The sequence below is a fragment of the Rhinolophus ferrumequinum genome, chromosome 19 (genome assembly GCF_004115265.2).
Source record: "Rhinolophus ferrumequinum isolate MPI-CBG mRhiFer1 chromosome 19, mRhiFer1_v1.p, whole genome shotgun sequence".
NCBI lineage: Eukaryota > Metazoa > Chordata > Mammalia > Chiroptera > Rhinolophidae > Rhinolophus > Rhinolophus ferrumequinum.
The window spans coordinates 46,090,597-46,104,411 of record NC_046302.1 but is presented as its reverse complement, the minus strand read 5'-3'; the positions used below and the strand labels follow the sequence as shown (position 1 = coordinate 46,104,411).

Sequence of the window (13,815 nt, the reverse complement as noted above, 5' to 3'; positions counted from 1 at the left end):
TCTTAATATCTACTAAGAAGCCCAAGTAGTTGAGCCATTAAATATATTGCTCAGGTCTATGCCTATACAGAGATTGTTTGAAAATTTCTTCATTCTTAGCAGTGAAATATGCAATGTAAAAGAGTACACACTGTAATTTTTGAAGAGTGACCATTGATTCATTAGTCAGAGATTCACCTTAGGATTTAATAGTGTTTCACTCGATGACATCCAATTTTTGCATATGGAAATAGCTCAAAAATTTGGAATCAGAAGGATTTGCCTGCCTAATGAACATCTATCTATTCACCTTCTAAAATTCGGCTTAAAATATCACCAATTCTCCTTTTTCCTCCTGTGCACAACTGCCTGGTCCCGCCTTTGTGTCCCTCTGGTCATAGCACCTGGGACTCTTCTATGTGTCCGGGATACCCTTTTAGTATCAGAGCGTGCCACCCTTCCCTGATGTACCACTCTGTCTGTCCCGTCAGGTCTGTGAGGGCAGTGCCAGTGCCTGACCGACCAGATGTAGCTGAGTGGCCCACACCACGCAGCCCAGCACAGTGCACAGAGCAGACACACGTTAAAACTCTGCTGAATAAATTCTACAAGACTTGCAGAAAATTGTTATTGCTTAAAAAGTATTTTACTTGGTTCAATCACTTGCATTCCATTTACTGATTCCTAATTCTTCAGTGACTTCTGTGTTTCCAATTTTGGAATTGGGTGCTGCGATTTAACATGTACATGCAAAAAAAAATCAGTGAATTAAAATATTTTAATATTAATTTTCAATTCTAAAAATAAACACCATCTAGTGTTATTTGAAATAATTGGATGTTGTAATCCATAATGGAGTGACTAATTTATTAAAATTTCTCATCATTCAGTGATTGGGAATGATACACTGATTCATCAAAAATAAATACTGAATGATCAACATTAAATATCACTGAAGTTCATATCGATTTTTTGACTTTTTATAAGTATAATGAGTAGATTCTGTTTTTAAAAAATATTTTAGTTTTTTAGAGAAGTTTCAGGTCCATAGCAAAATCGAGTACAAAGTCCAGAGTGTTCCCATATACCCCTTGCCCCCCCACCTCTTGCACAGACTCTGCCATTATCGACATCCCCACCAGATGGTACGTTGGTTACAATCAATGAACCTACACTGACACATCATTATCACGCAAAATCTATGGTGTACATTAGAGTTCACTCTTGGTGGTGCACATTCTATGAGTTTGGGCAAATGTATAATGACATGTGTCCACCATTATGGTATCATGCAGAGTATTTTCTCTGCCCTAAAAATCCTCTGTACTCCGTCTATTCAGTCCTCCTCCATAACCCTTGGTAACCATTTATCTTTTTACTGTCTCCATAAGTTTTGCCTTTTCTAGAATGTCATATAGTTGGAATCACACAGTAGCAGCCTTTTCAGATTGGCTTCTTTCACTTAGATATACATTTAAAGTTCCGCCATATCTTTTCATGGTTTGATAGCTCATTTCTTTTTAGTCTTGAATAATATTCCATTGTCTGAACGTACTATATACAATATGTTTTTTAAAAGCACAACAGTAATACTATATTAAAACCATGCCTTTGATTTCTACCTATTTTTTCCCCACAAAATTTTATCAGGTGAAAAAATAGCTTTTTTCACTCTCATTTTCCCACGAGTGTAGAGTTGAGTTTTCCAGATCCTACATGACGTGATACATCACAGGCAGAAGCAGACACGAGAATCCAAATGATGTCTATTGAGCAAGAGACGGGCAAAAATATAGAAAACAATGCTATTCTTCTAATTTGTTTTGTTTTGGAAAATATAGTATTTCATTAAAATATTATTTGAGGGTAAAAGGGATCAAATATATGGTGATGGAAGGAGAAGTGACTCTGGGTGGTGAACACACAATGTGACATATAGATGACGTATTACAGAATTGTATACCTGAAACCTATGTAACTTTACTAACAATTGTCACCCCAATAGACTTTAATTTAAAAAAAGATATATATTATTTATATGAGCATATAATGGGTTGTTTAAAAATAAAATAATCTTAAAATTTCTTGGTTTTAATTCCTAATATGACAAATATTGATAGTTATAACCCATATAAATAAAAATTTTGGGGGGGTCCTCAATAATTTTTAGAAGTGTAAACAGGGCCTGAGACCAAAAAGGTTGAAAATTGTTGACTTAGAGTCTCCTATCTTTGAAAAAGTCGTCTCTCTCTGTCTCTGTATATATATATATGTGTGTGTGTCTGTATACATGTATATATATGTATATGTGTGTATATATCTAAAGATATATATGTGTGTGTATATATATACATGTATATATATATATCTCAATATCTCATACATATTTTATACGAGGGTGCCAAAAAAATGTATACACATGACTTGTATTAATCTTTTGTTATTGGTATATATTGAGTATTACAATTTTAATACGTTTTTTCCCTTTCTTAAAAGGTGTATACTTTTTCTGGCACCCTCTGTATGTACCTTAATATTTCATATATAGCTTAAGATACGTGTGTGTGTGTGTGTGTGTGTGATGTGTACCTCCTAATAATTCATACCTTTGGGAATTCTATATATCATATATTCTGTATCTTTAAAATTTGAGTTCAATGAAACAAAAGCAAGCCAAACACTGAATAAGCACATAGGTTGCTGAGAAGAGACTATAGGATAACTTTGGAATCAGCGGGGTGAGACAAAATTTAGGACTGGGAAGAGGTGTCTGAAGAATGGAGCAGAGCTGAGGTAACCCAGGTGAGGGAAATGGTGTGAGGAGAGGCCTGTGTGTCTGCTCCATCCCTGTGTTCCACGAGCACATCATCTGACCCCTCCCTGCAGCCACAGGGTTTCTGAATTTGTTCCTTCAACAGTTAAGGCTGCTGGGAACACAGGAAATGAGTCAGACAAGTCCCCTGGTCTTCTGTGCCTAAGAAGTCAACGAAAACATGAACAAGACGAGTTCAGATGATATCATTTCCATGAAGATAAAAGAGGAATGGGATAGTAATGGTGAGGAGGTGACTGTAGACAGGGAGGTAAAGAGAGTTCACCTGAAGGAATGAGGAGACCAAACAGGCCACGTCAAGAGCTGGAGGAGAAGTGTTCTAGGCCGAGGGAACAGCAAGAACAAAAGTCCTGAGGTAGAAATAAGCTTGACCTTATTCGAAGAATAGAAGAAAGACGAATGTGCCTCAGCATAGTGAATTTGAGATTGGGATGTGAAGAATGCAGGTTGATACATTTAATAAGATATCACCTGCAACGTGAGCCCTAAATGATAGGCAGTGCTGCCAGGTATTATGTACCACGGCGGCTTGTGTGGCACCAGAAGTCCTGAGTTCTTGAAGGAGGCCCCTTCTGGGACCAGCAGCATTAAAGTTCAAAGAGCAAGATACACCCACCAATGGACTGAATATAACAGTATGAAAAGTTCGTTAAGATTGCTGATTTCACATTGCAATTAACCTTAAAAAAACAAAGAAAAAACTGACATGTTGACTTTTGGTGAAGTACCAAAGAAGATGAAAAATTATCTTAAAAGGTTATTGAAATTCTTCCCTTTTTCAACTATATATCTATGTGAGACCAGATTTTCACCATATACTTTAACTATAAAATATATAGCAACAGATTAAAGACATGCAGATATGAAATCCACCTGTCTTCTATTAAGCCAGACATTAAAGAAATCTATAAAAATGTTAAACAGTGTTACTTTTCTAGTATTTTGTTTTGTTTTGGCAAGTAGTTATTTTTCATACTGTTTTTTATATCAACATGAACTGAGATTATTGTTCTTTTAAATAAGTAAATATTTTATAAATTTCTCAGTTTTAATTTCTAACACGTTAAAAATCTATAGATACAACCTTTATAAACAAAAACTCTTTAGGATCTTCAATTTTTAAGGGGTTCTGAGACCAAAAAGTTTGAGAACCACACACTAAAGACTGAAAACACTTGGCAATGAAAAAACTGTTTGGAACCAAAGGGAGAGAGATATTAGTAAAATAGTAGGGGCAAAGATCAGATTACAGTAGACCAGAAGGGCACACGAGGTGAGAAAATGTGCGCAGCCTCGTTTTCCTGGAGAAGGAGAGATGAGAGACTGGACAGCAGCTCCAGGAGATGCAAAGGGAAGGCAGGGTTTTAAATGAGAGGTGATAAAGCATCTTCCAGGCCGAGGAAGAGATGCCATAGAGCACTTGAGGATAAAAGTGAGAGAAGGCTTCTCTAAAGAACAAAATCCGAGAGGAGATGAGAGAGGCTGGAATGAAGGATGCAGCAAGGAAGAGGCCTGGGCCTGGAACACAGCAGACATGTTGTCCTTGGATGAGAGGGCACAGCTCGGCGTGTCCCCGACCTGTGGATGCCGCCTGTGCAGTGCGTGCACACCCACCCCTGCAGAACGCAGAGTGGGTGTAAGATCTCTTCAGCAATGCTGGGCTTCACCTTCATATGACTGTCAGCACAAAAATGCTCTAAATGTGTCCATTTGTCAAATGAAGAACAGGAGCAGGAAACGTATGACATGAAGTCCTTTTCAGATTCAAAATCCCACACCTCCTAATTCTATAAAAATAATGCAGCAAGGTCACTGCTTAAGTGAAATAGCTGGTGCCATTTATTATGACGAAATTAAGGACTACACACGTGAAGCGGCATAGCTGGTATCATTACTCAACCACAGTTATTGAGTGCCTATATCGAGTGTTCGTATTTTCTAAACTAAAAATTGGGCCAGAGCCCAACGAAGGATTTCTTTTGAATCTGTGAATTTATTTGACAGGTCTTTAAAAGGAATAAAAATTAAATTACTCTTCGTTATACATCAAATAAATTGCCTCGACTTAAAAGACTAAAAATGCATGAAATAAGGATCTATCTGGGAATTCTTGGGCATGTAGCTTTTGGCCAGATGAAGCTCTCTTCTAGTTGCTATTGACACAATAAACAAAATGGGTTTATATCTTTAGTGTGCAAAATTGAGGAGTTGTACATGCCTAAAAATCACATTTAGAGACATATCTATTTTTTTGGTATGAAAAAAACCCTGAAATCTCTTATATCTCCAAATATAACCATATTTTCCCATCAACTTACAATTTCATTAAATAATCCTTTATTTGTTATGTATTATAATACTACTAGTCCTCGAGAACATAATAAAATAACCTTAAAATTTTAAATTACATTATAATCACATTATATTCCCAGAGGTACTTTATCTTCCTTTCTAACTGAGCTTTGATAGTCAGTAGCTTATAAGAGCTTGAATTTTTCTATTCTGAGATTAGTAAAGGATATTTTTGTAAAATGAGTAACAAACCCTTAAAGTGTTCATTTTAGAACAAGTATATATCACACGTGTGTTCTATACTGCTTTTCTCTTAGTTTGGTAACATCTGTACATTTCTACATTTTCATATTCTATGCTACCTCATATAGTAGTGTAAAATGCGTTAGAGTTCATACAGTGACAAAAGAGGAATAATTAATCAAACTGAGTCAAGCTCGTTGCTGGTTGGTCTGCTATGAGGGATTTCACAAGGATATTCAAGTTCAGTAGCACAGCGACCCGTAACTAAATTTTAACAATGAATTGTGAGGAAATTTTAGTGATGTTTCTCTTCTCAAGACTTGAAAGAGGTTAATTCTACTTTCTTAGTGTCTAGGGTATTTTTAACTGAGGATGCTGCATTATTTATAGTCCAGGCAATTAAATGTAAATTACTCAGAACCCTCTGTACTTCTGCGTCTAACAATAATTATATACAGTGCTGGATGATGCCTTTTTGAAGACCATCTAAGAGAGTGACAAAGACAAAGCAATGTCCAATGAGATGGCAGAGAATCTAAGGAATTCATTTCTTAAAGATTACCTTATTACACCTCTTACTCTGCTTATTCATAAACACAAAATTAATTCAATGCTGCAACAATCTTGTTGCTAATATGTCTATGTTCTAAAAAAAAAAATGCAGTTTAATTCCTATATAATAATATAGCCTTATCGATTATAGCGATGAAAAGTCTGGCAGTAGAACTATTTTTGTGTAACTGTGCTTTTTGAAGGATGTGGTGGGTGCTACATTCTCTCAAGGTCACTAAAATCTAAATAATTTTCTTTCATTATTAATGGATGCCACCATATTAATAATAATATCCCTAGAACTAAAATGTGAATTATTAGGAAATATTTAAATCTATGGTTATAAAGTTTATACATCAGTTAAAATTATGTGACTTTGTATCTTGTACTAAATATATTATAGAAAAATATTTATAGATAAACTCCTCCACAAAGATCTAGGGTATTTCCGTTAATATAAAGAAGGCTTTCATCTTCCTGATTTAAAAGAAGTGTCTTGACTGAATCTTCGTAGAAGGGACCCTGAACAGTGTACTGCATGACATCAGCATGACCCCCTACAATAAGAGCTCTGGCCGTCTTCTTACGACATGCTCTTGGAAGGGCCTCAGTGCCAACTGCCGGATAATGCTGAAGAAACACTTGGGGAAGGCAGTTCTGAAGGAGACCAGACATGCAGCCCTCCGATGGTTGAGTTTAATCTAGGGATATAAACTAGAATGTGTGGAGGAATAAATGGACCATGTGTCCATTTAACTAGCTTCTAAGTGTTGCGTTTTTTTCAATCGAGTTTTAGATAAAAGCTGATTAAGGAACAGTTTGAAGTTACAGTCCTTGGCAGGCATTCTGTGACAGGCTAAGGGCAAGTCTTTAAAAACTAATGGTGCATCACTGGAATGCAGGGGCTGAAGGGATGTCTTGAGGTGTTTCCTTGGAAATTCCGTTTGTTCAATAGAGAAACAAAGAAGTATTCCAAGATCCAAGGTTTTACATACCAGAACGTGGTCACAAAGAACAATGACTCAGGTGCTGTTTTTCTTGGTTTTGGATTATTGCCGTACTTGTTTTCAACTATAGTGAACATAAGAATCACCATGGGAGGCTGTTAACTGCAGCTTCCCAGGCTTCACGATAGATGGAAGTGGTGGCTCTCAGGTGGAGCCGAGAAATCAGGTAATTCTCTTGAAGACAGTCCATGAACTTTACTTAGGGATCCTTATACCCTACAGGGCCTAACAGGGAGTGAGCGCTCAATACCTGTTCTTACCTTTCACCTTCTTATCTGTGTCCTCAGTTCTCCCAACTAATAAGGACTGAATGTACTTTAATATTCAGTTATGTGAGCTCCTTCCCACATGCTGAAGTGGCAAAATCTCTAAAACGACGCGCTCAATAAATTACACATATTTTATGTCTATTATCTGAGGACTCTCAATTTCCTGTTGATCTCACTTTTACAAATAGTTACGTTTCTCTCTTGAACAACTATTTCTAGCATATGAACACTAGACTTAGGTATTGATGGTCGGCTCCTCTTTGTACACTGGCTGCTAAGAAGTTTAGAGAACTTTACGGCTTACCTCTGCTAAATACACAGAACTTCTAAACTCACCTGGGCCTTGTCTTTCCCACTCTTATCTTCCCTTTGCCTCAATTTTCCATTTTACATTATACAGTAACTTTCAAAGCTGCTTAAGATCTTCTATGGAACAAGTTATGTGGGTGGCGTGTGTGTGTATAAATGGAAAAGTAAATTATTACAGGTTAAAAATTGGATTGCAAAAGCAATAAATGATGAATAATAAGGTTTGGGTTTTACCTGGAAGGTACAACTTTATTTGTCACTTGACTAATAAATATCACAATCTAATTCTCCCCAAATTTTAATTTATATAAAATCCCTTCTTAAATAATTTTGAGAATTAATGGGTTTGAAAGCACTTGGTAATCTGTAAAGTGTTATATATATAAAAACGATGATTACATTATTTTATTTAATTATGCATTTCTATAACCTCATGTTTTAATATGTATCAGCAAGTGAGTTTTTGGTGAGTGATAAGAAAGAATGTCTATCAAATTTCACTGGCATGTGCTTTAATCCATTTCTATTTTTAAGCAGAAGATATAAAAAGTTTTAACAATTGATAGAAAAGCTATTATATGAAGAAAATTAGAAAAATCAAACTTTTTGTATCGATCCTTCTTTCTTTCAATGAATTTACAATTTGTAACCTAAACTTTAAATATGATTTGAACAAAGATGTCAAAGAAAAGAAATGCAGATAGTAATATAATTGGTTGGATAAATTCACCTCTCATTAAATTATAAATAAGTCATTATATAATTAATAGACATGAATACACAAACAAATAAATTAAAAAACCCCACCTGAATGAATAGAACTGACTATTGGTATGCAGCAACACACAGAGGTTAGCTTAAGCTAAAACTGAAGACTTTCATAATAACAATAACACAGCAATTTTATTTTAATACGCAATCTGAGAAAGAAGTGCCAAATTGCCAACAATAAAGAAAATCTTGGAAAAATTACCACATTACAAGTTTTAAAATTCCAAACTCAAAACTCAAAACCCAGGTGCATATCAGAATCACATGCCCATTGATCAAGAAAGGCAAACTCAGGGTCATTCAGCATTTGATGATGCTTTGTCACCTTGGTACTCACAGAAAAGACTGAATTTGATGTATAACTCAAGGCAGAACACTTTTAGTTTCAAATACTCAGTGACTTCGGTGTACTATATTAGCTCTTAATTAAATTAATACAACTTTAGATGTGAAGATCACCTTTACAACATTGACTAAAAAATTATTTAGTATTTTGGGAAGCAAACCGATTTTTTTACATATATAAAAATGATAATGTCATCTTACACGTTTTATACATATAAAATACTTTCAAATATAGATTAACTAATTTCTTCTGTATATAGTTTGGGTTTTCACATTATTATGAAGAGACCCACAGGAAAGTACCATTCTCTGAACACCTAAATCATGAGCATTTTGCTGGATGCTGTGACAAATACGTCATTTAAAAAGAATGCTAAAAATAAAAAATAATAATAATAAAAAAAGAATGCTAAATGAAGTTTTACACCTTTTTATGATCTACCAACCATAGTAACTAAATACTGGTATTCAGCAACATTACAGAAATCAGCCTAAGCTAAAACACGTAGCATCTTTTAAAAAGGGTAAAGAAAAGGAAAAGCAAAAAGAATACAAAGTTATATAAAGATTTTAAAAACAAATGTCACACGACTAGACCACAGACATTCATGTCATCAACTTGGACTGGAGTTTCATATTTAGTGAAAAGCATTTATTTATAAGTAGAGGGCTCGTAAATGCCGTAAGACACCTAGTACGATGGCATGGGCATGGCAGATATTCAATAAAATACTTTTAACTTCTGTTGATATCTTTGTTCATTTATCAACTTAGTACAAATCAGCCAGTAGGTAGTGTGGCATTGACCTATAAAACTTTTGAGGTCCCATCTAAGCTTAGTGTTCTGTGCAGTCCTCCACAATGTATTGTCTGTTTCAAACTCACATTTGGCGTAAGCTACAACCTGACATCATTAATCATCTTTCTGTGTTTATGGGCTGATTCTTAAATAAGTGGCCTTTGTAGCTAATTCTAGTCACAGCTCTAATAATATCTGACATAATTTAATAAGAGGTAGTCAACAACAGTTCATTATAAAGCTGATGTTTCATAAAGTTAAGTCTTATCAACTGTGTTCTGGGAAAAGAATTAACGTGTTTCCCTGAAAATAAGACCTAGCAGGACAATCAGCTCCAATGCGTGTTTTGGAGCAAAAATTAATATAAGACCCAGTATTATATTATATTATTTATTGTATTGTATTGTATAAGACCCGGTCTTATTTTACTATAAATAAAATTATTATACTATAGTAAAATAAGACCGGGTCTTATACTAATTTTTGCTCCAAAAGATGCATTAGAGCTGACTATCCGGGTAGGTCTTATTTTCGGGGAAACACGGTACACATTTTTGCTTACACTTTGCTGCCTTCCCATTGCTTATAGAATGGCAAAATTCCTTCATATGGAATTCAAAGCACTACTTGTATACTAGACTTCCATCCTCAATCTACATTCTAGCCCTGATGACACAGTGCTTACCAAACTCACTGTATACTTTTGCACCTCTAAACGTTCGCTGGCCTGCTTCTCTGTGTGATTCAAGATGGTACCCACCTATTCTTTCTGCCAAGACCACCCCATCAGCTTTTCCGTGAAGCTTTCCCAAAACTGACTACAGTTCCTACCACCACCACCCAACCCCCTGTGAAGGACAAAGCCTTTCCTCCATTTGGCAGCCACTTTTTTTAAAAGCATTTTCACAGATATTATCAGTGTGCCTTCTCCTTTGTGAAACTTTCTGAGACTCCCATGTGCAGAGTTCAGCCCTCTCTTTATTGGCCAACCTTGTCCCTGGTATGTAATTCTACTCCAGCGTATAACATAGCACCCTGGAGTTATTTATTGTTATCATTACCAACCCAGTTAGACCCTGAGCTCTTTGAGGATATCATCCCATTCCTCACCGTACCCCAGGGCCTAGGGGAGTACTTGATACACAGTAGGTGCTCAAACAAAATACAACTGCTTTCTGCCTATCAGAAAAAAACACTGGTACTAAGCATTCACTTTACACACCCGCCTCCTTAGCAATGACGCAGGGTCCTTCCTCTCAGTGACTGTGCCATAGGAAACAAAAGTGGACCCGGCAAACTAAGGTGACTCAACGCACTGAGGGTGCTGCTCGTGGAGGAGGCAGGCTTCCAGCCAAGAGAAAAGGCCCTTGAAACACTGAGCCATTTCCTCACCTTCGCTCCAGGAGGCTTATTCACAGAGCAGTGACTGGTGCTATTAGGAATGCATTGCTAACACTCAGTAACCTAAGTCCTAATAAAATGGCTTCTTCACCTCCACTAAGTGACAGACAAATGACCATTTTCACTTAGATACTTTCTTAGAGAACAATCGACTGGGAATCTAGCAGCTACATGAATTCTTAACATCAATTATCTGCATAAAAAAATGGATATAATTTTTAACAAAAAGGACATAAACCAAAATTGATGTGGCATGATGTTTAAAAAATTATGGTATTCTAACATGCCTAATCCATATTACAAGAAAATATGCATCTGTACACATGTATAATACAACATAATCTTTTTCTTAAACCTGTTCATGTTTTAACTTCTGGATAGTGGAAATCAGAAACAGCAAAATGAAGAGATTAAAATATAAACTATAAAGTCTATTGTGAATATGAAACATATACATAGAGTGGAATTAATTCAGAAAAAATTTGACCAAATATCAGGAAATACAGAAGACATAAAGATGCATAGTGTCAAGTCACTGCTCTCAGAAAACTTAGAGTTTAAAATATAGCTTTCCACTATAAAACACTCATAGAACTGAGCAAAAAATAAGGAAGGATATCACTGAATTTATCTTAAAAAGAAAAAAATTATGTAACTATGACCAAGTGGAAGTTCTCTTTTTTACAAAAATGATGACCTTCAACACATTTAAACATTAGTTTCACTGAATACATGGAGGTAAAAAAAAATTTTTAAGTGCACCTCAAGCTATAAACATTTTGAGAACTAAAAATACTTTAAAGGAAAAATAAGCACAATATTGCTACCTTTTGACATTTAAAAAAATCTTCATTTCATAACAATTATAGGCCATACACATAAAAAATCTTAAAGTTATAGTTAAAATATGCAACGTTGTTTATAAAAGTTTTAAATGCTCTTGGCTTCTTTTCTTACTTTCTCATAGGCAAAACATCTGTAATATGCAGATGCTCACCTTTACATTAAAAATAAAATTTACCAGCAAAAATGTGGCATAAATGTTTCTATTGGCTAAAACTGTATCTTCTCTTCTAAGTCAGAAGCTTCCTACCTCTCCTTTTTTTGTAATGTAGATGTTAATTCGAGTAATAGATATAAGAATAGACATATTCAATACATGCTCTTAATTCATTTTTCACGTTTTGAGACAATCTCTTCATGACCCAATTTCAAATAGTTAATTCTATTATATTTGTGTTTTTAACTATATGCCGCCTAAATTGATTTAGCAAGTAAGCAGATATCAATAACTGGATTTCTAACTTAACCAGACAACCATACCGAAATTTAAAAAAAAAAATTTGTTAATGAAAATTTTTATTTTGCATGCTATGATAGGCTTCTTTACCTGCAGATGGCTGGGAAACATTCTTGAAGACCTTTCTTTTTAACTAAAGAACCTTCAAGGCAGTACATAATGATGTCCATAACCTTTAGAGAAAAGATACAAATCTGAAATTAACTTCAAATTCTTGATTTTCCAAAATTTAAATTATTAATTTAGGCCTCATTTGCCCATGGAAATTCTAGATAGGTTGATTTTAATATTTGCTTCAAAACTACTACAGCATATTTACTAAAACTACAGTATTTTTACTTTATACTAGAGGCTTATCTTTTTTTTTTGTCGGTGAAAAACATTTGTAAGACAGTGCAGTAAAATGAAGAAACAGGACTTTTTACTTTAAAGGCTATTCATATTTATGTACAGTACAGGTAGCTTTTATTCAAGCACACTGTATGTTTTGTTTTATTTATAATGAAAGATGTCAAAGAGAACACGACCTTTAAGAGTTATGCTAACGCAGACCAATTAATTCCCTGTGAATGGTAAATGGACAGAGCAATCATTTTGATTTTTGAGGAAAATTTAAATAGTATAGATATTAATTTATTGTAGTTGTCTTTTTCCTTCTTTTAGAAATGCTGGAAATAAAGATGATGATTTGTATTACTACACTGGGGTATTCAATGTAGGCTGTTGATGTGTCACTTAAAACAGGATATTCTTACCTCTACGAGAAGATCCACCACATCTGTGGGCATCTTTTCAATAAGAATTTCAATGACTCTCAGAATTTCCCCTTTGGCTCGTGCAAGAGCTGTAGTGTGTATATTCTGCTGCGATTGGGTGTTTGCTGCAAGAGCAGTATGCCTGTGTACCTATAAAAACATTCACACTGTAGATATGGTTGACATTTGATAGGGTTTTACATTTCTAGCAGCTGGTTTATTTTTCACTTATTACCATAGAAAAATAAAAAAACAAATCAACACAAACAAACCTCCTGAAGTGAGTCAGGAAATACTTCTGATTGCAAAAGAAGGTATTTAGCACAACGAAAACTCAGTAAGTATTCTCTAATAAAATTCTGTACGTTTCTGGGTCCAGGAGACTTGAACACAAATGTCACCATGACGTTTCTTAAAAAGAGACTTCACCCCAATAAATTAAAAAGAAAATGTATCTAAGCAAAAAAAAAAAAAGAGACTGAGGGTTTGTCAAGTTGGTATATTTGGCACCGGGGTGGATAGCAGTTAGGGGATATCAGCAAATATAAAATACGATCCTTTCTCTCAAGTAATAATGATGTTTATATGCCACTTACTATGTCACAGGCACCATTCTAGGTGCTTTATAATCAAGTTGGGAGATTCAAATAAACATGCTTCCAAAAATAGTGAGCCTTGTAAATGATGTAAGCTTAGGGTGATTTTCCCCCATCCAAATTGTAAGTCTTACACAGTTCAGAGGGGAAAGAGCCTCGGTGGGCCCTGGACTGGCCATGGACCAGCCCTGGCGGAATGGGCATAGGGATGGCATAGGAGACAGCAACAACAGGGAGAAACACTTCAGCATTTCACTCGAAAACTCTAAGTGAAATGGAAAACTTGTTTTGAAAAGGTACTCTAAGTGGATGATTACATTAAAATATTTAAACATTGCCTTTCTAACCAAATGCTGGAGTAGAA

The 13,815-nt window shown here is 35.1% G+C and overlaps 1 protein-coding gene across 2 annotated transcripts in view; it reads right to left on the bottom strand.

Moving 5' to 3' along the window:
* The window catches only part of WDR7 (WD repeat domain 7), a 300,771-nt gene that overhangs the window by 69,721 nt on the left and 217,235 nt on the right, over positions 1 to 13,815 (bottom strand). For both annotated transcript variants that reach the window (XM_033087148.1, XM_033087149.1), the window contains 2 exons: positions 12,856 to 13,005; positions 12,191 to 12,273 (listed from right to left, as the gene is read on the bottom strand). In XM_033087148.1, the coding sequence (XP_032943039.1) occupies positions 12,191 to 12,273; positions 12,856 to 13,005 (233 nt within the window). The remainder of the gene's footprint in view (positions 1 to 12,190; positions 12,274 to 12,855; positions 13,006 to 13,815) is intronic.